Raw genomic sequence first — 23079 nt, 5'->3', positions numbered from 1 at the left:
GCAGATTTCACAATGTGGTGATGTCCAGCTGGACACCTGCATTAGGCAGCTCAAGATGGTACTTGCTCTTGCTGGCATTTGAATTTAGGCGTTTGTTTTCAGATTTAAGCAGTGGCAGCATAAGTTTGTACATTACCTAAAGATCTTGACCTCCAGAGTAACAGCATTGGAACCGGCAGAGAGGGAAGCAGGAGTAGGAAGAGGCGTACCTGAGGCTTCATCCTGGGGTTCCAGCGGATGTAGTAGCCGACCCACAGCTCGAGGTGGCGCATGCTGGCCACGGGATACAGGACGTGGTTGGAGTAGCTCACGTACAAGGGGTTAGTAAAGTCTTCCAGTTGGCTGTTGATGTAAGACCAAAGTGATACAGTCTTTTTTGGAAGGCTCTGTAAGGGAAGGGGGTGGAGGAGGCTTTATTTGCCATACGAATCCCAGCTATCTACAAACTGTAGCAGCATAGACATATGCCTGTCATTAATATGGAGCTGGTTGTTTTTTGTAGCTTAAAAAAAAACCCCAAAACTGTTCTTTTGATGTGGTTATTGTACTCAAAGCACATGGATGCAGGCAGGCACACGCACCCTGGCACAGAACAACCCCTCTGACCAACCCAGCTGTCAACACAGATCAGGAATCACCACTGCTACAGCGAGGGGACCCTGGCATGTGAACTCCCAGTGCTTTAGTTAAACTTCACTTCTCTGAAGTGCTCCTGGAGGACTTGCTGGAGTATTTAATTGCAAAGGAAGAAAAGAAAACATTTGACTTAGGCCCTGATCTAGTGGAATAATTACAGCTGTGAATACTCCCACTGAAACCAGTGCTGAAGTACTTTCTAGATTAAGTACTTCACTAGGCTGAGGCCTTAAAAAAAAATCCAAACCTGTGTGCAACCAGCATGCAGATTTTCTTCCCTGGAAATGACAATTACTCAATCACTATGGACTCCAGAGAAACAGGGACACTGATTTCACTATAGTAAAACGCTATCACTTTTATTTTCTGGCTAGTTTTTATGATTGTTTTTAACTGATGTTCTATCACATGTAATCACATCAGGTCCACACAGCACTGCCCTCGTGTACCTCTGTGCTGTTAGGCTGCAGCCTTTGGTGACAGAATGCTTCATCTTTTAGGTAGGTGAGACAGAGAGAGTGCCACTGTTTTCCTTCTAATTCCAAACTGGGTCTGGATGTACACATCTTTGCGCTCCTCCCTGGGCAAACAAACCTTGGCCAGACTGCAGGGCAGAGCTGGCTTGGGCAGGACAGAGAGGCATGTCCTCAATGGAGAGTTGTCGTCTCCCAGGAAGATGCAAGCACAGCAAGAACACACATAAAGACCAGTTACTTGCTGTAACCTGTGTGTGCAGAAAGACAGCACACACACTAGGTAGTTAAAAGCACCCTAAAGGGATCATTTCAAAGAAAAGGCATGACAAAAAAGTACCAGTTCCCACAGAGAAGGTTACAGTAAACTGAAGTTCAAAGCAGAACTGCATTTCCAGTACCTGGGAGACACCAGAAGCTATTCAACCTGTGACTAACTGGAAGTAGACAGAGTGTCCAGAAAGGAGATGATGTTGGTCTGAAACATGAAGCCTCCAAGAGACAGCAGTTTATGCAATGAGGAAAATCCCCCAAGTCCCAGCTGTGGAGAAGGGGGCTTGGCATTTCTCAGACTCACATCTACAACTATCTTTGAGTGAGGAACTAACTTCTGTAGCAATATCTGGCCAGCTAAAGCAATCAGGAAGAGGCTTTTACCTTGGAAAGAAGTTGTCTTACCTCCTTCACTCTCTGCTGCTCACTGCTGCACAGGAAGGTCCCAAACAAACAGCTGTACAGGTGATCCAGGATGGTGATCAGGAAGTACTCATTGAACTCAAATGCTGTAGGAAACTTTAGGTAGAAATAGAAAATAAGGTTGGGATTTTAAAACAGGAAAATAAACTTTCTCCCATGCTGTGGTCTTGGTAAGGAGTTGGCCTCTTGATTTCTAGAACAGGATCTGTCCCTGTTCCCTGCCTGGCTGGATATTCAGGGTCATATTTGCTCCTTCAAGGAGCAAGAGTTTCCCTCTTGGAAAGCTGCTTTGCATGTTCAGAGAGGAATTTTGAGCAAAAGCCAGAGGTTTAAGGGGTTAGAGCACTGTGTTTATGTACACTCAATGCTGCTTCAAATTGAAGCTTGCTCTGCTATGCCTGTCCCTCATGACAAGCCATGCAGCCAGACTGTGAACAAAAGGCACACGTGAAATAAATACATTCAAAGGACAACTGAAACTCCACAAAGAGTCAATAAGAATAAATGCAGTGAACTGCAAAGACATGCAGGGGTGATGGAGAGGAGAGCAGGAGGCCTTCCTCCCTCACAACCACCCTCCTCTTCCCAGGCTGCCCTAGTTGTGACATCCTGACCTCATCAGATGCAGGTCAGGATGCCCAGCTGTAGGAGCAATCCAAGGAGACCATAATGAAAGTGACTTTGGATGATGGTAAAGCCTCCTCTTCTCTCTGCATGGATGTGGTACAGAGTCATATGTAGTGGCATCCTTTTCTTCCATATATAGTGCCATTCTTCTCTTCTATTTCTCCTGATTTAACCCAGGGTGAGCCTAGCTTTTTTTCAGTGAACTGCCTGGCCATAGCTGACTTTTGTGTCACAGAAGATACAAAAAAACCTTCCAGGTTCCACATGCCTGGGGAAAAAACCCCCAGACACAGGGGATCTCTCCTGGACTGTACCTCTGCCATGCCTGGTCTGAAGTGAGGCATTCAGCTCTGTACCTCACATTATGAATTGGGAACAGTACATTTGCCTTCAGCTGAAGTTAAAATGGAACATGTTACAGGATCAGCTTGAGCAGAGGCAACAGAGATCTGTTGTATCCACCGTGCTAGGGACTTACATTAGCAAGTGCTTTCAGGCTCTTTGCTAAACAGACTCCCAAAAAGCCTGCTGCCAGAATCAAAGCAGGAGTACAAGCCCAGGAAGGAGAGCCTGCACAGGTCAGCTTGGGAATCATTCTTGTCTCCAGACACCATGCAATGTCTCGGTGCACTGTGCATGGCTCTGTGGACACGGGTGCCACCCAGCAGTTTACCTGTCTCGTCATTTGCCAGACACAGTCGATGAACTGCAGGAAGACGGGAGAGCGATCCGCATCCGCGTGGTTCTTGTCCCCATGGCCAACTCTCTGAAACAGCAGGACAAAGAACACGAATCACACAGGGCTTCGTGGGGAAACTGCCTAATGGGATCTGCTCTCAGTCACCTAAACCTTTACCAACAGCTTTAAAAAACTTCAAATGAGTCCTGATATTGCTTTGTCCATATCAGTGGGTAAAAGAGTAAAGGACAGCTACTCTCTTTGTCTTTGAAGTGAAAATTCTTTATGGGGATATTTTAATGCTAAGTTAAAACAAGAGTTGTTTGAGTAGAGGCTCCAGATGCTATGCTGGCACCGATTTCAGTTAATAGCTAAAGTTCAGAAGGAAGAAAAATGAGAATGCTTTTTGCTTCAGTTGCAGCTGTTGTCCTGGCTACTTCAGTAGTAGAGGGTGCTAGAGGCAAACACTACCTACAGGCACGGCATGCAGCGATAACCGTCACGCAACACCTCGCGGCTTCCAAGAGCTGTACAAACACAGCCCAGCCCATCTCCTGCCACCTCCAGAGAGGCCGCAATGACAGTATTCCCAGAAGCAGCCTCCAACCCTGACTGTGCTGTGTGGCCAACACGTGTGAGGCACGACTCCTCAGAACTAGCAGAGTACATTAATGGTTAGTATTACCTGGGAGCCCCAAGTACTGTACAAAGATAGAAGAAGAACATGTAAGTAACAGAGATCCCTAATACTGTTCTCCCCTCACCAAAGGAAATCACTGTTAGTATCTTCCTTGCCTAGACAGTGGAGAAGATAAAACACTTGTTGCTCTAATACCAGACAAGTTTTGCTGCAGCAGAACCTCAGTTGCTTTAGTGCCTCAGTTTCCCCACCTTCCTCAGAGCATTTGACAGTGCAACCCACCACTGCAAGTACTGCACACAGACCTTGCTCCAGCCCTTGCAAAATTAACAACCACTAGAGAACAGCTATGAGCAAAACAGAGTAGGAACAAAGATTGAAAGGATACTACTGAAAGGCTCTCTCTATTCCCATCCGTGCAAACCATAACAAACTGCTGTGTCACAAGCCCACAAAGCTGCCTCTCTGCCAACTGCTAGGGCACAGCCACAAACTACTCTTGGTCCAGGTTCAAACTGCTGCTCTTTCACCTAAATAATTAGAAGCCTCTCCAAAAATAAAGTGTGCCTGAAGAAAATGTGAGGTCAAGGCTATAAACAAATTCCCAAACCTCTTCAATGCCAAAGCATTTCTTAGATGATGGTGCCCAAGCAGTCTGAGAAAATGGACTGAATTGGAAAGAAAGACAAAAAATACCCCAGTGGTCTCTGCCAGCTCTAAGCAGAAATGCCAGCACTGAACCCAAAGCACACTGCTAGTTTAAACCTAAGCATGGGAACATGATATTATCAGTCAGACACCTGAGACATTTAAATACCACCCGTTCCCTGTATCTAACCAATACAGTCCCAAGGAGGTTAAGAGGTGAATGGAATTATAGGTAGAAAACAATAACATCAATCATTCACCTCTCTTCTGTGAGTTCAGCCGGAAACTTCTCACAGGAAACGTTAAACTCCTCTGAAATCCTCCAAGAGGGACAATAACTTTCTGTTCAGTGCCTTCCATGGGCTAGTGACTCACCAGCTGAAATCTGTGGCCAAAGCTCAGCCATTCCTTCTCCACAAGCACTTCAAAGCCCCTGATGGTGCGGTAGTAGCCATCCAACATGAGCAGGGCGAGAGAGGTGAGCTGGGCTGTGCGGTCCCAGCCGTCACTGCAGTGTACAACCACAGATGTCTTCCCCGATTCCACTTTGTCAGCAATCCGAAGGGCTCCAGCAAGAATGAGCTAGGACAGGGGAAGAAACAAATTACAGAATCTCTTTGGAACAGAAACTATAAATGAAAAATGGCTAGTGACAGCACAGGACAAACCAAGGGCTCTGCTTGCCTCAAGGAGAATGGTAAATCAGTTCCAACTACTTTATAACTAGGACGGCAAACTGGTGAACACATTTTCTGTTCCAGCAAGATGATGACACATCTGAACTGTAGTGTAGGCACAACTCTAGAAGAGCCCTTGCATAAACTCAGTCCTTGGACAAGTCAAGATTTAAATGCAGGAGTGTTTTGTGTCTGACAGGAATGGCCATCACCTTGCAGCTGCCCCAGGAGCACATCTGCCCCTGTCTACATTAGCAGAGCAATAATGTAAGCTAGACATTTTTAGAACAGAAAGAACATTATTTGAACACCAGCATCTGGAGAAATCAACACATTTTGCCTCCTTATTCTGACGCTGCTTGGATTCCTGAAAGGCTGAGAGGACCCAAACTCCCAGCATTTGCTTGACTGGGCCAAGTAATAATGCCAGGATGTCAAGGGGCTGAGCCAAGGACTTCAAAACTCTGTGATTCCTGAGTCCTAAGCAGAGCTTTCACAATTACGTCATCCTTCACTTCCAAAACACCTTCTTTCAGTATTTCAGCCCCCTCTCTTGTCCCTCTTCTCATCTCCTTAAGACTCCTCACCCCAAGAAACTACAGTTTTAATTGCTTATAAATGGAAAGCAAATTATAAATCTTTAAATTTACAAGGAATTGAAAATCCTGGAGTTAGCTCTGGATATCTTTCCCTGACTGGTAAGGACTTTGGCTGCTCAGCCACATGCAGTGGATGCAGACATGCATACCTTGATATGCTCTAGCCAGTGAGTTGACTCTAAATTAGACAGCCAATGAGTCTCCTCGATATTGGGATACACAATTTCTTTCAGTTTTCTCAGCGACTCTCTCATAACATGAATATTGTGAATATCCAGGAACACTAATTCTGCATTCTGATAGGCATCCTCGCTCTCATAGCCCCCTCCTTTAGCCTGAAGAACAAAATTCACATACAAATCATTAAGCAAATCCATATTTTGTACTTTATCCCAGACATTTGTCCTGAGCAAATAGCAGCTGACAAAATACCACAGTGGCTGGGCTATCTAAAGCAGGCAAAAACCATTGGCTTTATCTCACAGCTAGGAGCAAACATGTACAGGCACACACTTTGTGTCTCTCTTCTGCAATACCTAATGAATGCTGTAATTTTTACCAAAGAATATCACATTACAAGCCTTCTTTTCCTCTGTAATTATAATTTATCTCCATTCAAGCTGTTAACTCATTACATTCGCTAATCTATCATTTAAAAATTTACCATACTATTACAGAGCAGGATAACCCACACACTAATTGCCTTCCCTAAATAGTGGGAAAGGCAGATTAAAACAAAAAAGAGAATAAATAGTCTTTACTCTAACAAAGCAGCTCCACCATTAAAACAAAGCTTAAAGTGATGTCATGGAACACAATTTTTGAAGGGTAGAATGATGGACCCTGGGAACTACTGAATTGTCAGCCTCACCTCTGTGCCTGGCAGAATCGTGGAACAGATCCTTCTAGAAGATATGCTAGGGCATGTGGAGGATAGGGAGGTGATTCAGGATAGCCAGCACGGCTTCACCAAGGGCAAATCCTGCCTGACCAGCCCAGTGGCCTCTATGATGGAGAGACTACAGCAGCGGACAACGGAAGGGCTATGGGTGTCATCCACCTGGACTTCTGTAGAGCCTTTGACACAGTTCCCCACAACGTCCTTCTCTCTAGACTGGAGATGATGGGCAGACAGTTTGATGGATGAGAAGCTGGATAGTCACAGCCAGAGGGTAGTGGCCAATTGCTCAATGCCCAGGCAGTGACAAGTAGCATCCCCGAGGAGTCCGTATTGGGACTAGTGCTATTTAACATCTTCATAAGTGACACAAACAGAAGGATCAAGTGCACTCTCATCAGGTGTGCAGATAACACCAAGCTGAGTGGTACAGCTGACACTCCTGAAGGACGGGATGCCACCCAGAGGGATCTGGACAAGCTCAGGAAGTGGGTCCATGGGAACCCCATGGAGTTTAACAAGACCAAGTGCAAGCTGCTGCATCTGGGCTGGGGCAACCCCTTGCATCAGCGCAAGCTGGGGGATGAACAGATCAGGGCAGCCCTGCCCAGGACTTGGGAGTGCTGGTGGGCGAGAGGCTGGACATGACCCAGCCAGGGGTGAGATTCTGCCCTTCTGCTCTGCTCTGGTGAGACCCCACCTGCAGGGCTGTGTCCAGCTCTGGGGACCCAGCATAGGAAAGACAAGGTCCAATTTGATCAAATCCACAAAGATGATCAGAGGTCTGGAGCACCTCTTCTGTGAGGAAAGGCTGAGAAGGGAAGGCTCTGGAGAGACCTTATAGCAGCCTTCCAGTACTTAAAGGAGGCTTATAAGAAAGATGGGGACAGATGTTTTAGTTGGCCCTGTTGTGATAGAAGGGGCAATGGTTTCAAAGTAATAGAGGGTAGATTCAGACTAGACATAAAGAAGAAATTTTTCACAATGAGGGTGGTAAAACACTGGAGCAGGTTTTCCAGAACAGTGGTAGATGCCTCATTCTTGGAAACATTCAAGGTCAAACTGGACAGGGCTCTGAGCCCCGTTGGAGGAAGCAGTCTTTCAACCACATTAATTGAAAAATGGTGATACACAAGGTCTAGGGTGCTAGAGTCTGACCTCAGTACTACTTCATTTTTTTTTTCCTTCCAATGTCATTTCCCATTGTAAATTAATATAATGGATCATCAGCAGTCACACTGATATCTTACAGATACCAGTGCAGGTATAAATGTCTGTCTAGAGAATCAGATCATCGCATTCAGACTTCTTCTGCCATGGAAAACCCTTTTGTGATCCTTAAGAATAATATGAAATGGTGGTGGGAAATGTGCTCTAAATCATTACATTCCCAGTTTTAGACAGAGGAAAAAGTACCCAACCTTATTGGCTACAGCATTCACACTAGGCCTTGCATCAAATATGAAGATTTTATGGGACTGGGCATTAGAATCCATGATGGCTTGAAGGTACTTTTCATCTTCCTTGCTCCGCTTGCCACTCACTCCCACCATGGGCTGGCTACAGCGAGTGATTGTTGCTTGACTTTCTGGGTGAATCCATGACAAGACCTTTGGAAACAAATGAGAAATAAATAAAGGAAAAATGCCTTAAACCAGTGAAGTGAATTACCTGTAATGGCTTGCTCTGGGATTCTCTACCAGGGGGTTCCAGAAGGCTGGAGTCTATTAAATCACAACTGAACGAAAGAAAGAACTCTTCAGTCTTTATTCATTCTGGTGGCATTTCCAAAGTTTGAACAAATAAAAGGTGATCAAATTGTTTGAGTCTCACTTTTAAATATGATGCAGACTATTTTTCTGGCTGTTGTGTGAGTCAGTATGTGGGCTATGTCTTACTTTATGTTACACCATGTAAAAGTTAAGCACTTTAGGAACAGACTGAATTTTCTATAGACTTGAGGAGTAAACCAGTACCTTTTCAGTTACCTCTGAAATCATAACAATGTGCTTTGTCTTAATTTGATTAAATAAACACTTTCATCAAGACTATCACTATGTATTTCTCTGTCCTGAAAGTCAGAGCAGGCCAGACAATTGTAAACAGCCAAACAGGGCTGCCTTGTGTTTCCCAGGAACTGAACTGAGATTTGGTCTGAGTTGTGCTAAATTATCTTATCTTCTAGTTTTGGTTTAGTCTACATGTCTCTCACAACAGTAGTTTCAGCAGATACTGTTGTTTTCTATGTCCTCAAACATGTTGTCAATTTATTAGCTGCTCACCATTTATTTGCTCCCTGGAATCTACTCAGCCTGATCTTGGTATTACTTATTGCCCAAAGGTATGTGTAACAAAACCACATCAAAGTGGCTTCTTCTGTCCCACTCACTGGTATTCGTCCTCTGGATCTGAAGGATGCCACTCTCTTTAACTCCTCGTCGGGAATGTTTACAGGCACAGCTAGAATGGCAGGGTATGTATCACACAGCTCATAGCGCTCGTTAATCTTGGTCAGCCTCCAGCTTTCATTGGGAATTCCCTAAAGAGGAAACGGCAGGTTAGCAAATGAGTTGCTTTGAGACCTCAGCACAGACAAATCCCCAGACCTGAAATTCAAGACAACTTTTGTTAATGAAGGTCATTTAGGGCTGGCACCTGGAAATGCATTATCTTGGTAACTTGCATTTCATGTCTCTCCCCAGAGAGGTGGATGTTTTGCTCAAGTCACTGAAGAGCAGGGAAACAGTGCTTCAGGCAGGGTCACCTATGGCAAAGGAACTGTGGAGGCTACAGATGTAGCAACACAGGTGGTCCCCCTGAGCCCAACTTTAAGATACCTCCTGGTCTCATTATCGGCTTACGGGAGAGCCAGGAGCAGGACAGAATGGGTGACCAACTCAGTCCCCTCATGGCACTTAGTTCAAATGTGTTGGGTGAAAACTGGGAATAGAAAGTGGAGTTACCAGACAGGATGGACGGAAGGGGGAGAAGGGAGAACAGGCAGTAAAATACCCCAAAACATCAGCCTCATTTGAGCTTAGTTCAGTGTTTGTGGCACAACTGTGAAAATGTCTAAAAACACCAAAAACTTAACAATTGTATGTCTCTGTTTGCATGACTGTATGTGATATGCAGCTTCCATGTTTTCATCACACTAACCTCTCTGGCTGAACTAAGGACTTGGCCTGGGAGAGCAGGGAATCCCCACACACACATCATAGAGCTCAGCATGCCATGTTGGGGAAGCCACTCAACAGCTTCCCAGACAACAATCTCCAAGTAACACCTGAAGCACAATGGGGACGACCCTGACAACCTGCAGACGTGGTTTGGCTGAAGCTGGGAGAGAACAGGCCAACAGGGAGTGGCTGGTGCAGCTGCCTGCAAGGAGAGATTTAAACAGACCCCAGCTGCAGCAGGGGTGAGCATTGACACAAAGCATCTCTGTGGGGAAGACACATCTGCTGCAGCAAACATGGCCAGGCTGTGAAGCACTGAGTGTGTTTTAGGGGAACATCAACTCTTTACACAATGCACGCCTCTGTTCTAATAAACACTACTTCATTTTAAAGCAGGGTGGTGGGACACTGATTACCACTGTCACAGCTCCCACAGGAAATGAACGGCACACTAACACGGGTCAGACGAGCCGTGACAATTACGGCTGACCCACACAGACTGCGGCCGGTCTCCCATCCCAGTGGTGAGTCACGCTGTCAAAAGAGGTCATGGTTAGAAATCTGAAGGAGGCCAGACCTTCTGTCTAGTATCAGTCACAAACTCTGCTTTATGAACCACTGCTGTCCTTTGGCCCTCCCTGGGAAGGAAATGTTACTACAAGGATCACCCCAAAAGCCTGAAGGAAAGCTATTTTTGGCACTGTCTGAAGCCGAAGAATTGGCAGAACCACACATCAAGCGGTGTGTATAGACAGTTCAAGCTTACTGATGGGCAAAACACGCTCAGAGGTCTACCTGCTGTACACAGCAAGGATGGAATCTGCTGGGCCCACCAGCTCTGCTGCCAGCCAGGGAATAGCTAGACTCTTGCCAGTGACCAATCTGTTTACTACCTGGAAGTGGACTAATGGCTAATTAGTTCTTAGCCCTGTCCTAATAAGCATGTGCAATGAATCCATAAGCAATTCCTGAAAATTTCACCTCCCCCAAATCTGAATTTAAATTACGCTGTCAGCACAGTCTTGGCAAGAAAAATGGGAGCTAACAAGCAGCTACACAGAAAAGGGCTCCTTATCATTTTACTCAGCAACTCTACCAATGCTCACGGAGAAGACCAAGGAGCAGGCACTGGAAAGCACCCTCTTCACAGCTTCAAAACACACTGCTTGGTCTAGAACTGAACTCTAAAGCTCTCCAAAGCTCTATGTCTTTCAGCTGCCACACTGACAAATTTGAAGGAAATCTTTCCTCTCCAATAGCCCAGACCAGAAAAATCCATTATGAGCCCCCAAAGAAAGAAAAGATGCTGTGTGTCAGCATTCAAATTTCTTTTGACTCATGGGGAATGTCTGCTTTTCCCTGACCCAGGAGCCCTGAATCACAGCACCACCCAGAACGCTTTAGATTCGGATCGTGACTCTCTGAGGACTGGAAGCAAACAGAAATAAGCCAAGTGGGCTAGAAGAGAAGCTGAATTTTCATCTTCCCTGGACGTCTGCCACAATGCAGTGTAGCTTCTGCATTTATTCGTGCTCCTTCAGATTTGCCCTTTCTCCAGCTGGAATCAATAGAAAAAGCTAAACGTGATATAAAGCACACTGGTATTTCCTCATCTAAGATGCATTTCACTGCTTCCCGGTAAGTTGTAAGCACCCAAAAGCCTAGTATGAAACAAAACTGTTACAGATGTAACTCAACAGGCCTCTGCAGGGTAAGGAGTGGCTCTGGGTGCTGCCTGACTGTGCACCTGCAGGAGGAACTCTGGCATGCTTCTCTAAAAGCAGGTTGTGATCATCCTGAAGCTGCCAGCGCACATGGCATGTCCACATTAATGAGCACAGACTTCTGCACAGGTCTATCTTCTTCAGGTAAATTAATGCTGCTAGCAGCCCCTGATTCTAGGGGAATTCATATTTCTGGTGGATGCCAGAGGGCAAACTAAGGAAGGCAGCAAAGCCACACGTATAGTCATAAATTAAATATACCCATGACCATTCTCACTGAGCCCAGCTGAACCAACGCACCTTACATCTGTACTAATAAACTCATTTATCCTCCAAACAGGATATTTTGTCCAAAATGCCACTGGTGATCCTTAACTTGCATCACAGCACCTTTGTGCATGGCTAAAGATGCTCAAACACACTCACTCAAAAGATGGATGGTAACAGCCTGGTCTGTAGCTATGCCTGAAACTTGTCCCTGTGCTTGGGAACACTGCTTACAACTGTATCATCTAACCACAGAGCCTTTGTGTCCCCTCCACACACAAACTAGACTTGGTTTCCCTCTAGATAAGACATTCATGCCTTACTGTAATGACTTGGGTTTGGTTATCGCTTGATTTACACTTGATGTTGCAGAAGATGGAGTTTCTTTGTTTGCAGGGAAAAACTGTTGAAGCCACACCAGCACAGCACCGACACCACCAGCTCGCAAAGCACATGGTTAAGGTTAAGCACATGAGGATCCTTCACTAACAGGAAAAAAATAATTTCCTTGCTGTAGTTACACACAGTCACACCTCTTTATGGGATCAAGCAGATCCACTCTGAGCTTACACATGTAAGTGCACCTTGATCTGCAGCAGGCAACATGGGATACAGCTGCAGAGCCAAGTTGGTCCCTCTGCCATTTACTGAGCCCAGGCTGTGTCCACTCAGCACCAGACAGCTGTGATCTGTTCTGCAGTAGAGACATACATAGCATAAGCAGCTCCTCAGTTAAACCACAGGATGTGGTTCAATCCTCACTTTGCTCCCCTAAGTTTCACCCAACACTCCTCCGGAGGATGATGTTATCAAGCTCTACCTTTCCCAGTCTGCTTGTATACTAATGCTGGGCACTTCTTTTATCCTCAAAACAGGTCAGTTCTTCTGAGTTATTAGTTTCTACGTGTTTTCTCTGAAAGCAGCAACCACAGCCCTACACTGTGGCTCCCCAGTAGATATGACCAGAGCAAAAGGATATTAGACAAGAATGATTTTTGTAGGGAAACATCACACAACTTCACAACCTCTTGTAATATTTTCCAAATGCTCCCCACCTTATTAAGGAAAATAAAGCTTTAAGTTACTCCAAAGGCATCTTAAGGACTTTTGGTTTCAAGTGAGTCTTATTCACTTTGCAATTCTGTTTTATATTCTGCCAGCCCATGTGTAATAAAAATCAGGGAGCAATTTCAGTTTTAAATTTCATTTGCCACATGTGATTCCATTTACCAACTAAATCTCAAACCTCTCCGAGCTCCTTTTGTTCTCTACAGGTTGTTTATTACTCCCCATAGTTTTACACAATCACAGATTTTTAATAAGTTACATATTTCCATCCTTCCCAAGAATGCTAACGGGGAAGTTAGGGGTTTACTGACTATCTTTCCTAATTGCTACAATTGCTATTATCTCAACATATTTCTATTAATCTTAATAAAAATTGTAATAAATAAATAATAGCACACTCAAACTTGCCATGTTGACCAGTGTGGATATAGAAATTACCATGGATCCTGCCCTAAAAGTCTTTTCTGAATGCCTGGTAGTTGGAGTTTACTTTTGCTCCACTCCCTTCTCCATGTGTCCCTGCTCCCACAGGGAAAAGACTGACCTGGCCTAAGATATAGCAAGTTAATGCCTGGCCATCTTGCTGGGCTGCTGATGCCCTAGGCCAGCTCTTCTCTAACAGTTCCTAAACCAATTCCAGAAGGTCCTGCTGACAGTGCGTAAGTCCTGCTTTTCTATTTCTGATCACAATTCATAGAGTCCGAGACAGGTAATCCCATTATCTGATTTGATGATGCCAGTTTTGTTTCACTGTTAACAAATCCCTGCTGCCTTTTCAAGACATAATCCTGATTTACTGTAGTATTTGTTATTGCTTTAGCAGAACCTGGTTGGATTAAGAAAAAAGGCTAAGACATTCACACAGATAAATTGAACATCCATAGTTACAAATGCTGGAATTAAATAAACAGACCGAAATACCTAAAAGTTTTGGAGGGGACATAAGGCATCCTGCTGCAGGACCTAAATCAATCTAACAAAAGGGATGAAATTCTCCTCCTGGCCAGATCACAACATAAACATCTACTGCAGTATGGTTTGCCTCTTCTTCAGCAGCTGGTGTTGGTCACTTTTGGAGATAAGGAACTGGAATAGATGGATTGTGTGATCTGGAATGGTAGTGACCGTGGCCCACCATGGGTAAAGCTCAGAAAGGCTGTGGCTGCAAAAAATCCTGGTTTGGATTCACTTTTGCAGTTACCAGTGTAAGGAATTGACCACGGGCTTCAGCACATGGACATTAGTTTGGTTTCTTGAAACAGAAGCAGTCAGGCAAGTTTGTTCTTCCCACTCACAAACAACAAAGAAGCAGCCACAGCACAAGTACACACTGCAGCAATGCCTCAGCTGTGTCATGTCTTACACCCATTTTCTTTACAGAAAGGCCATGAAGAGCTGCAAATCACAGGCATGCAAACACATGTATCCTTTCACCACGCCAATAAATTCCTGACAAATTTAAGGTGCACCAAATCACAGTATAAGAACCAAAATGGACAGAAAAGCTTCTATCATAAAAACTGGCATGCCAGGATTTAGAAAGTGGAATAATCTACACTGAAATTATCTAAGGTCACCTTTTCTGCTTTCCAGGTGTTGTAAAAAAGTTTTTCGTACTTCACCTGTTTCGACTGATGCTTGGCTGAGTGAATGCTGTGCTTTCCAGTGGAGATTATTTTGATAGCACAGGTATTCTTTTAGTTGTTACTCCAAAATTTTCAGCCCTACAAAGAAGCATCTTGGTCACATAGCTTGGGCTGCAAATCCTTCTCTACAAGCAGATCTTCCCATAAAATAACTACCAAGTAGGAGGTAAAGTTTAAACAAAGCAATAATTGCTTCATTATCTGATCTTATGCTCAAGCTGACCTTAGACACAAAGTGATTATAAACGATTGGAGTTTGTCTCGACTGGGATTTTAGATTGTAGCATCTCATTGCAAAACATACACTGCAATGAAGGCAGCATACAGTAAGATACAGTAAGATACATCTCACTTCCCATTAGCAGTCTAGAAGCCAGCAATCTATCTTAGGCAGCTATTTTAGGAGAGAACAAATCACCCCCAACAGTGAAGCGCTCTCTCCCATCTGTTAATGACAGGCCTAGATAACCAATTTAGAAGGCATGCCCAGCTTTTAGCAGGCTAGAGCTAGAAAAATGAATCCTTAGGTTTTGGATTCCAGGAATAAGATGAACAGCTAGGCTGGGACAGAGGTCTGGTTTTGTATGATTTGATGAGGAAGACCCAAATAAATCTTAAAATTGCATGGTTCAAAATTTCTTAATTTTACAAAAGAAAATTGGTTTTATTCTGATGGATCTGGAAGAGAGAGAAGCTTATTGTGTCTACGGCAAACATGTCACCAGATCATGCTCCTTTATCTACTTGAGAATTTTATGACAGGAGTGATTTCATTATAAAAATCAAAATTCTCCCATCTTTTACTCCAGAGAAGACTACTCAAGCTTTGACCACAGTATTCCTAATCGACAGCCTGTCACTACCTAATCATTAACACCTTGCTCAGTCTACTCTGGACACACCACAGCTGTGTGTTCTAAACTATGGTAAATCACAGTACTCAAGCCTAGGTTGATCCCTATGCTGAGAAACCACACCTAAGATAGTGAAGGCATTCTACACTTAGTTTTTTCCCCCCAGGTTGGTGTTTAAGACAGGAAAACCTTAAAAGAATTAAAACCAATACAAGCAAGCACTGAGGTGTGAAACTCAACAATGGGATGCCTGTACCTGGAACACGCACCCTCCATTCCCCACTGCCAGCAGTACCTGATCACCAGGCCAGAGCATTAGTTTTTTTCTAGCAGAGCCTAAAGTCAGCTGCCACCTGAGATCATGTCCATCAGTGGATGCCTCTATCTCTAAAGCTGTACTGCTCTCAACAAGCACTGCAGTGTGGAAAACAACATCCTAACCAAGCCTGCACAGCATTTTTCAGCAGAATCATTCTCTGCTCCATGTAACCTGTAATTTTATCACTGCACAGACCCTCGTTTCTGAAGAGTAGAGGATGAGGAAGGATGTGGCACAATACCCACCTGTCTTCTGTACTCCCAGGTTGGGTCATACACTTTCCATCCATTTTCTGGGAAAACCTCTTTGTACTCAAAGGCAAAAAGTGGCTGAAAGAAAGAAAATTTACCTTTAAGAGCCCACTCAGAGCCCATTTATATGATGTTTGATATCTCAAATAGCAATTCATGACAGACCCTTCTTTTTCCCCACCATCACTTTTCTTTCAGGGTTTTATAAAAAAGATTAACACTCTCACTGTAGCAGGTAATTAGTACAACAATATACCTTCCAATATGCCACCGATCTTGCTTGGCTATTACCTATTACTGCACAGACAAAAGAACTTTGTTATTAAAGAGAGAAGATAAAACTACTTAGGCAAGAATGCTCTTACAGATTAACAACCAGAGCCTTTCAACCAGCATTTGAAACAATTGCAGCATCATAACATTAGAAAACACAGGGGCTGCATTCCAGATTTGGGGCAGTGCAGTCACCATTAGCTGTGAACCTCTGATGGATGTCACTGTGATTTGAGTATTTTCCCTCTGTTATAAGGCTTTATCAGTAAGTCGTTCCCCATGCATGAAAGAAGGCACTGTAATAGATTTTTCCTGTTTCCTATATGATCTAAACTCCTAAATAATTAAGTTTAAAACAGATTTGAAAACCAGTACTTCTCATCCCTCAGGAAAACTTACCCCATGTGAATACTGTATTATGGAGATGGGACAGAACAAAACAGTTTACTGCTACCCTGTGTCTTTTAGCAAAAGCTGAAGAGAAAACACTTACCAGATTATTTGAAACTGGAAAAGCATATTTCATTAGGTTCTCAAATATGGATCGCCTAGTTCTCCCTTCAGGCTTATGAGCAAACCGCAAGTTTCGAATATCCTAGGGGAAAAAGAGGGAAATCAAGTTGCAAATTTCTGAACCACTTCAAAATCCCAAGGAAAATCCAAAGCCAGAATTCAAAACGGGGTCACATGACAATGCTCCTTCTAGCACTGATTTAATACTATACTTTGAACAATGTTGTGTTGCAACGTTGGGCTTGGCTGATGGGCTGTCTACAGCCTCCAACAACAGCAGAGCAGCCAAGAGAGGGCACAGCTGTGCCTGACCACAGCATCTTGCCTTCACATGAAGCTCTCCACCTGCTGAAAGTCTTTGGGAGAGCCCTGCTCATGAAAAAGCTATGTTTGACCAGCAGGACTTTGTGACACAGACAGACATCCTTGGTTGTCACTGAGCTCTCACATCAAGCAGTGCCATAACTCCACTGGAGGGGATGGCCTAACAAAGTACCTCCACAGAGCTACTACACGTAGGGGGCCCAAGAACAGCCAGCTGGGTGCAAAGCATCCAATGCCACCTCCTTTTAAAGCTTCCATCTCTCAGAGCACTCAAGAAAACTCAGTTCTTGGTCCTGAAACCAAGAACTCCTCACTTTGCACAGCAGCACAGTTTAGACAAAATGTGGTCATTCAGGACCTCCTTTCCATAGTCATCTACAAAACCAAATTTGGAAAGTAAATAAAACATCCCTAATTTCTTCCAGCCAAGCCTGCAACTAAAATGCTTGCAGTAAAAGAGTCAAAAACTCATCAACAGGAAATGAGCTATCAAGTTCAAGTACATGAAGATGGTAGAGAAAGTCAGAGAATGAGATAAACAGCTGGAGACTTTGCTTCCTCAATGGGATTACAGGACTGCTCTCTAGACAGAGAACTTTTCAAGATACATAAGATGTATCTGTACCACTCTGTTATTGCACTAAGCCACTGTGCATATCCAGTGAAGCAGGCTGACATATTTAAATATGCTATAAAGGGCCAAAACACCCATCCTAGAGTTTTTGCCTGAGTTTCCCATACAGGGAAATGATACAGTTCACTCCAAACCTGACCAAGTGTGCTTACAGACAAAATGGCTGAGGACTAGGAATCCAGATCAAAACAGGGAATAAATTAGCTTGCCAGCACAAGCACCTCACTCTATGTTAGCTGGGGTGGATTATGACTCTCACAGGACAAGGGAGCAGCTGGATTATTTAGTACAGATTGCAGTAATTGGTCTTGACTCAGCACACCCACAGCTTGACAGTCTGCTTAGCTTCCTGGTGCCTCAAAATCACAGCAGTGACCAGAGCACTTTGGGATTCCTTTTCATTCCTCCATCTGCTCTTATCCAGCATCCTTTTAGCACTGAGGGGCTCTGACAAGCTCTAAGCAGCCCAAGACCCACAAGGTTCTGAACCCAGCCCTTCCTGTGTGGTCACTGAGGGAAGCAGAAAGGTCATGCCATCCAGAGATATGGATTTAGGAGGGGAGATGGTGGCTTTATTTACTTTGTCAGTCTATAGTGAGCAGACATGAGAAGGCAAATTGTTAATTTTATTGCAGTTTGTATTTCCAGTTATTCCAAAGGCTCTTGAGAGGCACATGTGAAATATGTACTGCCTTGAAAGAAATGAAAGAACAGCCCTGATGAGGTCTGAAGGCTACTCACCAGTCCCTCATGGCAAAGCATAACAGCAGGTGGACATGAGCTAATGATTTAGGGGGGAAATATGCCCCTTTCTTGCTCTTGAAATGCAAATGAGTGAAAGGCCTACTGAATTCCACATAACTGGAGTCTACCTAGAATATGTCTGGTGGGCAACCCTGAGAAATGAGGATGCAGGCCTACACTTCCATGATGAAGAAAAGCCATTGCCCAGCACAAAGCCTGAAAAAAAGCTTGGACCTCTTTTCAAATGAGCGGAGCTGGAGAATACTGAAAACTACTTTTAAAATTGTGGTTTTTGACACCTGTGAAGTCATACTGACTGGAACATTTTGCAGAACTTCCTACACTACCACAGAAACAACCTTTAAAAATATATGTTCCCCTTCCCCTATTGTAAAACACAGATAAAAGTTTACCTTGCACACAATCTCCAGCCCGTATGAATTTTCACCGCGACTGGAAGCACCTCCAATTTTCTCCACTCTGTTGATTACACCTAAAGATGCATCTAGGACAAAAGGAGGGTCCTGTAGACAGTTGAAATTTGTGAGTTTAAAAAGGGGAGGGGGAAAAATCCCCAGCTCCTGCTCCCTTATGTCTATATTCCCAAACATATAGCCACATTTCACACAGAAATACTCTCAAAGAACACCTAGGTCTAAAGAGTCAAAAGGTAGCAAAAGCAGATTACTTCAAAAGCTTACCCGTTCCATGCTTTTAAAATACAGTCTATAATTGGTAACAGTAAGGGTTCCTCTGATTGCTCCAGTGAAGGGGCAGATGTAAGTAACATCCTTAGCTTAAGAAAAAAAAAAAAAAAAAAAAAGAACTTGTTAATTTCACAGTTAATTTATGGGAGAAAAATTATGGCAGCAACAGTATTTGTAGGCTCTACCTTGCAGATCATTAATTTAAAATAAGCTTAATCTGTGGTTCTAGCCTACAGCTAACTTGCAAGTTTCACTTCTGTGGAGAAGGTAAGAGTTCGGGTAGAGATAGTACCATCACCCAGAATCCTACATTTGCACAAAACTGCAACCCCTGTCAACAGGCCAGTGTTTGGTGCAAACTGTTTGATCTTACTGCCAGTACCTGAGAACATCCTGAATGAAAAGAGGAGACCACTCGTGCCTGGATGCACACATTTGAAGCTGACAACAATCTGCATAAAAGCTAAGGATTGTGCCCAAGATGGTTTGTGCCACCAGGGGCAGGAGAAGGCGGTTCTCATACATGTGGTTTTTAGGATGCTTGGTCCTTCTGTACACCTTTGCACGTGGAGTCAGCCCTGGGATGAAGGCCCTCACGCTAAAAGCCAGCAGAGCTGCAGTGATTTGCAGGAGCCATGAATCTGTGTAACAGCCAGTTGCTGGAGATCTTAGGTCTGAAGTCAGTGATCAAGTTACTCTGCACAATTCATTTATTTTCGAGCCTGAGTGACGGTGACTCAAAACAGTCCCCTTCTTAAAAGGCCTCAAACATTTCTCACTTGCTCCAGCAGAAGGCAAGAGATGCTGCTGGCTTTCCACAGCAAACACCTCTAACTGCCCTTCTGTTTTATATCAATTAAAAATGCCAAGATTTAAGTTGTTGCCTCCCCACCTCTGCTGCCTATCACGTCTTCTGCCACTGAAGCAGCTGTCTGGCTGTGTTGTGGCAATGGTTTACACTATCACCAACAAGTAACGACACCCCTCAAAAACACAGAGGAGACCCACTGAGCTGCCAGACCCATGAAAAAACTCCCTGGATCATCTTAATAACCTCAAGCCTCCAAGCCCTAGGGAACCCATTTTGCAAGGGCTGTGTCAGGAGGACGGCTTGCCTCCCAGCCAGGAGACAGCCACCACGAACACAAGGTGTGAGGCTACTGCGGTGTCAGAATGGAAACCTCAATTTCTTCCACCTTGATCCCATGAGATTTAGCCTGGAGGGGGAGAGAGAAGAAGTCTGCCTTATTCCAGAGCACTGGCAACTCATATAACTAAATCATCCTCAAGTCAGCTCTGCTTCTGCATTGTCTTCATTGAGTCTTGAGATCTGGATGTGGAAAAAGATCCTTAAAATATCAGAAGTGACTAATTTGGAGCAAAATATGTAGCACACAATAACTGGTTAAAAAGAAATATTTTTACATATCTGTAAAAAACATGCCAGTAAATCCACTATTTATTTATTTATATGAATTTACATGTAGTTGTTTGAAGGACAATTAAACACAAAATGCTTATAGCCATTTCTAATTAAACCAAGTGTTTCATTAGTGTCCTGTTATTAATCACTTCTTTTCAAAGACTAGTTTGACAGAGGGTTGAAAGCAGACTCAGGAAGCATAACAAGGGTAAGGGCAGCCTGCCTAGTTTTTCCACTGGAGTTCCCATTATTTAAAATGTAATTTTGAAATGCTTAAAAAAATCCCAGCAAAATCCACTAATAAGAAAAGCGTGCATTTACATCTGAAAAGGAACAGAATTTCTGGGTAAAGAGGAAAGGTGCTAGAAAAATGTTTTCCAGGTAAGGAACCCCAGGCACGATCTCAAACACTGGCCTTGCCAGCTTGTAAGCCACACCACCTTTCACATTTGCATTTTATTAGCCTGGTTTCCTAAGGAAACAATTTTACTTAATTACACTGCGCATGTACAAACATACCTACACACATGGCTTGTCTGACCTTAACCCTGCCACAGCTGTATGATTTCAGCAGTCTCTACTTGATAAACAGGGATCTCCAAGGCATTGAAGTGCTTCACTGTTTGTGAGAACGAATGCCAGGTATAATAGAGAGGTTGTAGTGGTGCTATCACCACAGGAAAGCCTAATGAGCTCAGCCTTTGGTATGTATAAGAGAATACATATGGGAGAAAGAAACTGGAAACCAGATTTACTAATTCCCCTGCTTGTGGAATTCCTGTCTTTTACAGGCCAATCTTTCTCTAGATTATTGGGTTGGCTGAAAATATTTTTTCTTCCCTTCCCTGTAAAATACAAGGAGAATTACATTTGCCTTTCTTCACACTTTTAACAGGAAACAATTATTGCCGATGAATAACAAAGATTTCCTTTTTGCTGCCTTTAGCTTCTTGCTGGAACAGGCAACTGCTGTCTGGGCAACTCCAAAAGCAACCCAGTCTTAGAGATTTACGTGGCTCATCACACCATTTGCCAATAGATAAAACACTGGTAACTGACCTCTTAAACCATTCCCTAGGAACCCTTCAAAATATTGTCTCACTGTCAGAGCTAATAGCATCTGTGGAGTGAGTTAGGTATCAGTCTGCAGTGTATGGCCAGAGTATGAGTTCAAAGTCCTTAGGGCTCTGAGGAAAGAGGTTGAGAAAAAGATTAATTGTGGAGGTGGGTTCTTTGGAGGTTTTCTTGCTTGTTTTTATATTGCTGTTGATGGCTGCATTTTTTTGGTGAAGTATTTTCAGTTTTCATTTTTTGATTTTTTATGTTTAGGACTGAAGTTGCACTCTTCCTTACCATTTTAAGAGAAAGGCAACATGTGAAAAAAGCAAATGAAAAATCTTTCACAGAAAATTAATCAAGAGGCTTACTCAAGCCTTCAGAATGGAGAGCATCAGCAAATCTGATGCATGTCAGAACATCTGGATGAAAAAATAAAAAACCAATCCCCCCAGTAAATTCCCTGCAAAAGCACTGTGTCCTTTTCTAAAGCCCATGACAGAGATTTGACACATAATTGTGCTGTGTCAGCCTAGGAAGTCACCCTGTGGCAAGGACAAACTGAAAAAGTTGATCCGTGTCCTTTCACGGGGCAGCAAATGCAGAGCTGTACAACTCACACCCCATCACTCATGGTAAGAGAGCTGAATTGCTTTGTACTTGCTATGTGCTAAAAGAAGACACATGTGATGTGCAATAGATCAATTAATGAAAATTAATGAAACAACTTGATCATGCTTCCCAAAACATCTGCAATGTGCTGTTGTTGGTCAGTGACTGCCAAGATATTTTGCTCTATGGATATTCTACTGTTTGTCAGCAAGCAATAAGGAATTTCCTCTTCACGTACCCATGTCTTTAATGGTTTCCCCAGGCAGCAAAAGTGGCTCTTCCATTTCAGCCAATTTATTAGCCTCCCTCAGGACCTAGGCAAAAGATACAAGTACAAACAGAAATTCATTATGTTTTCATAACCCAAGAAGTTTACACTTACAGGTCAACAATATCAAGGACAACAAATATTCAAAGATCTTGAAATACTGCCTAGGGTCTCTTCAGAGGTCAACCCCAGGCTCTGTACTTTGGCAGCACACTTCCCAGGTGTCCTTTCTTGCACCAGCTTTCTCTCGCCCAGACCACCTTCACAAGTCAAATTACCCCCACAGTTATGGACAGAGCCAAAGGAATCAGTTCCTTTCCCAGCTGAAGTGCTCAGCAATTACCATAATGACATCAACTATTCAGCAGAGCAATTTCTAATTTACACTGAGGAACACTGAAAGGGACACCTTGGTTACTCCACTGTGCTCAGTGAGAGTCCCACAACTGCAAAAGTCCTGACTTGACTCAGCTACAAAGGTACTATTTGGTACTATATAGGAGGTAGAGTTTTGATTTTTTTTTTTTTTTTTGGCTGCCAAACGAGCCCTTCTTCACTTTCATGTGGGTTCATGTTATACCATAGAGCATGACTTCTCAGACCTATGATTGCATTTACACAAAAGTTTTCACAAGAACAGCTGC

The 23079-nt window shown here is 43.6% G+C and overlaps 1 protein-coding gene across 5 annotated transcripts in view; it reads right to left on the bottom strand.

Moving 5' to 3' along the window:
• MTMR2 (myotubularin related protein 2) overlaps nt 1–23079 on the bottom strand; it is a 62723-nt gene that overhangs the window by 2754 nt on the left and 36890 nt on the right. For all 5 annotated transcript variants that reach the window (XM_068181466.1, XM_068181467.1, XM_068181468.1 and 2 more), the window contains 12 exons: nt 22406–22481; nt 19071–19165; nt 18783–18893; nt 16648–16749; nt 15876–15959; nt 8963–9112; nt 7995–8183; nt 5825–6010; nt 4775–4981; nt 3106–3198; nt 1788–1901; nt 210–386 (listed from right to left, as the gene is read on the bottom strand). In XM_068181466.1, the coding sequence (XP_068037567.1) occupies nt 210–386; nt 1788–1901; nt 3106–3198; nt 4775–4981; nt 5825–6010; nt 7995–8183; nt 8963–9112; nt 15876–15959; nt 16648–16749; nt 18783–18893; nt 19071–19165; nt 22406–22481 (1584 nt within the window). The remainder of the gene's footprint in view (nt 1–209; nt 387–1787; nt 1902–3105; nt 3199–4774; nt 4982–5824; nt 6011–7994; nt 8184–8962; nt 9113–15875; nt 15960–16647; nt 16750–18782; nt 18894–19070; nt 19166–22405; nt 22482–23079) is intronic.

The sequence above is a fragment of the Anomalospiza imberbis genome, chromosome 2 (assembly GCF_031753505.1).
Source record: "Anomalospiza imberbis isolate Cuckoo-Finch-1a 21T00152 chromosome 2, ASM3175350v1, whole genome shotgun sequence".
In the NCBI taxonomy this organism is placed as follows: Eukaryota; Metazoa; Chordata; class Aves; order Passeriformes; family Viduidae; genus Anomalospiza; species Anomalospiza imberbis.
This window is presented reverse-complemented; position numbering and strand designations above follow the sequence as displayed.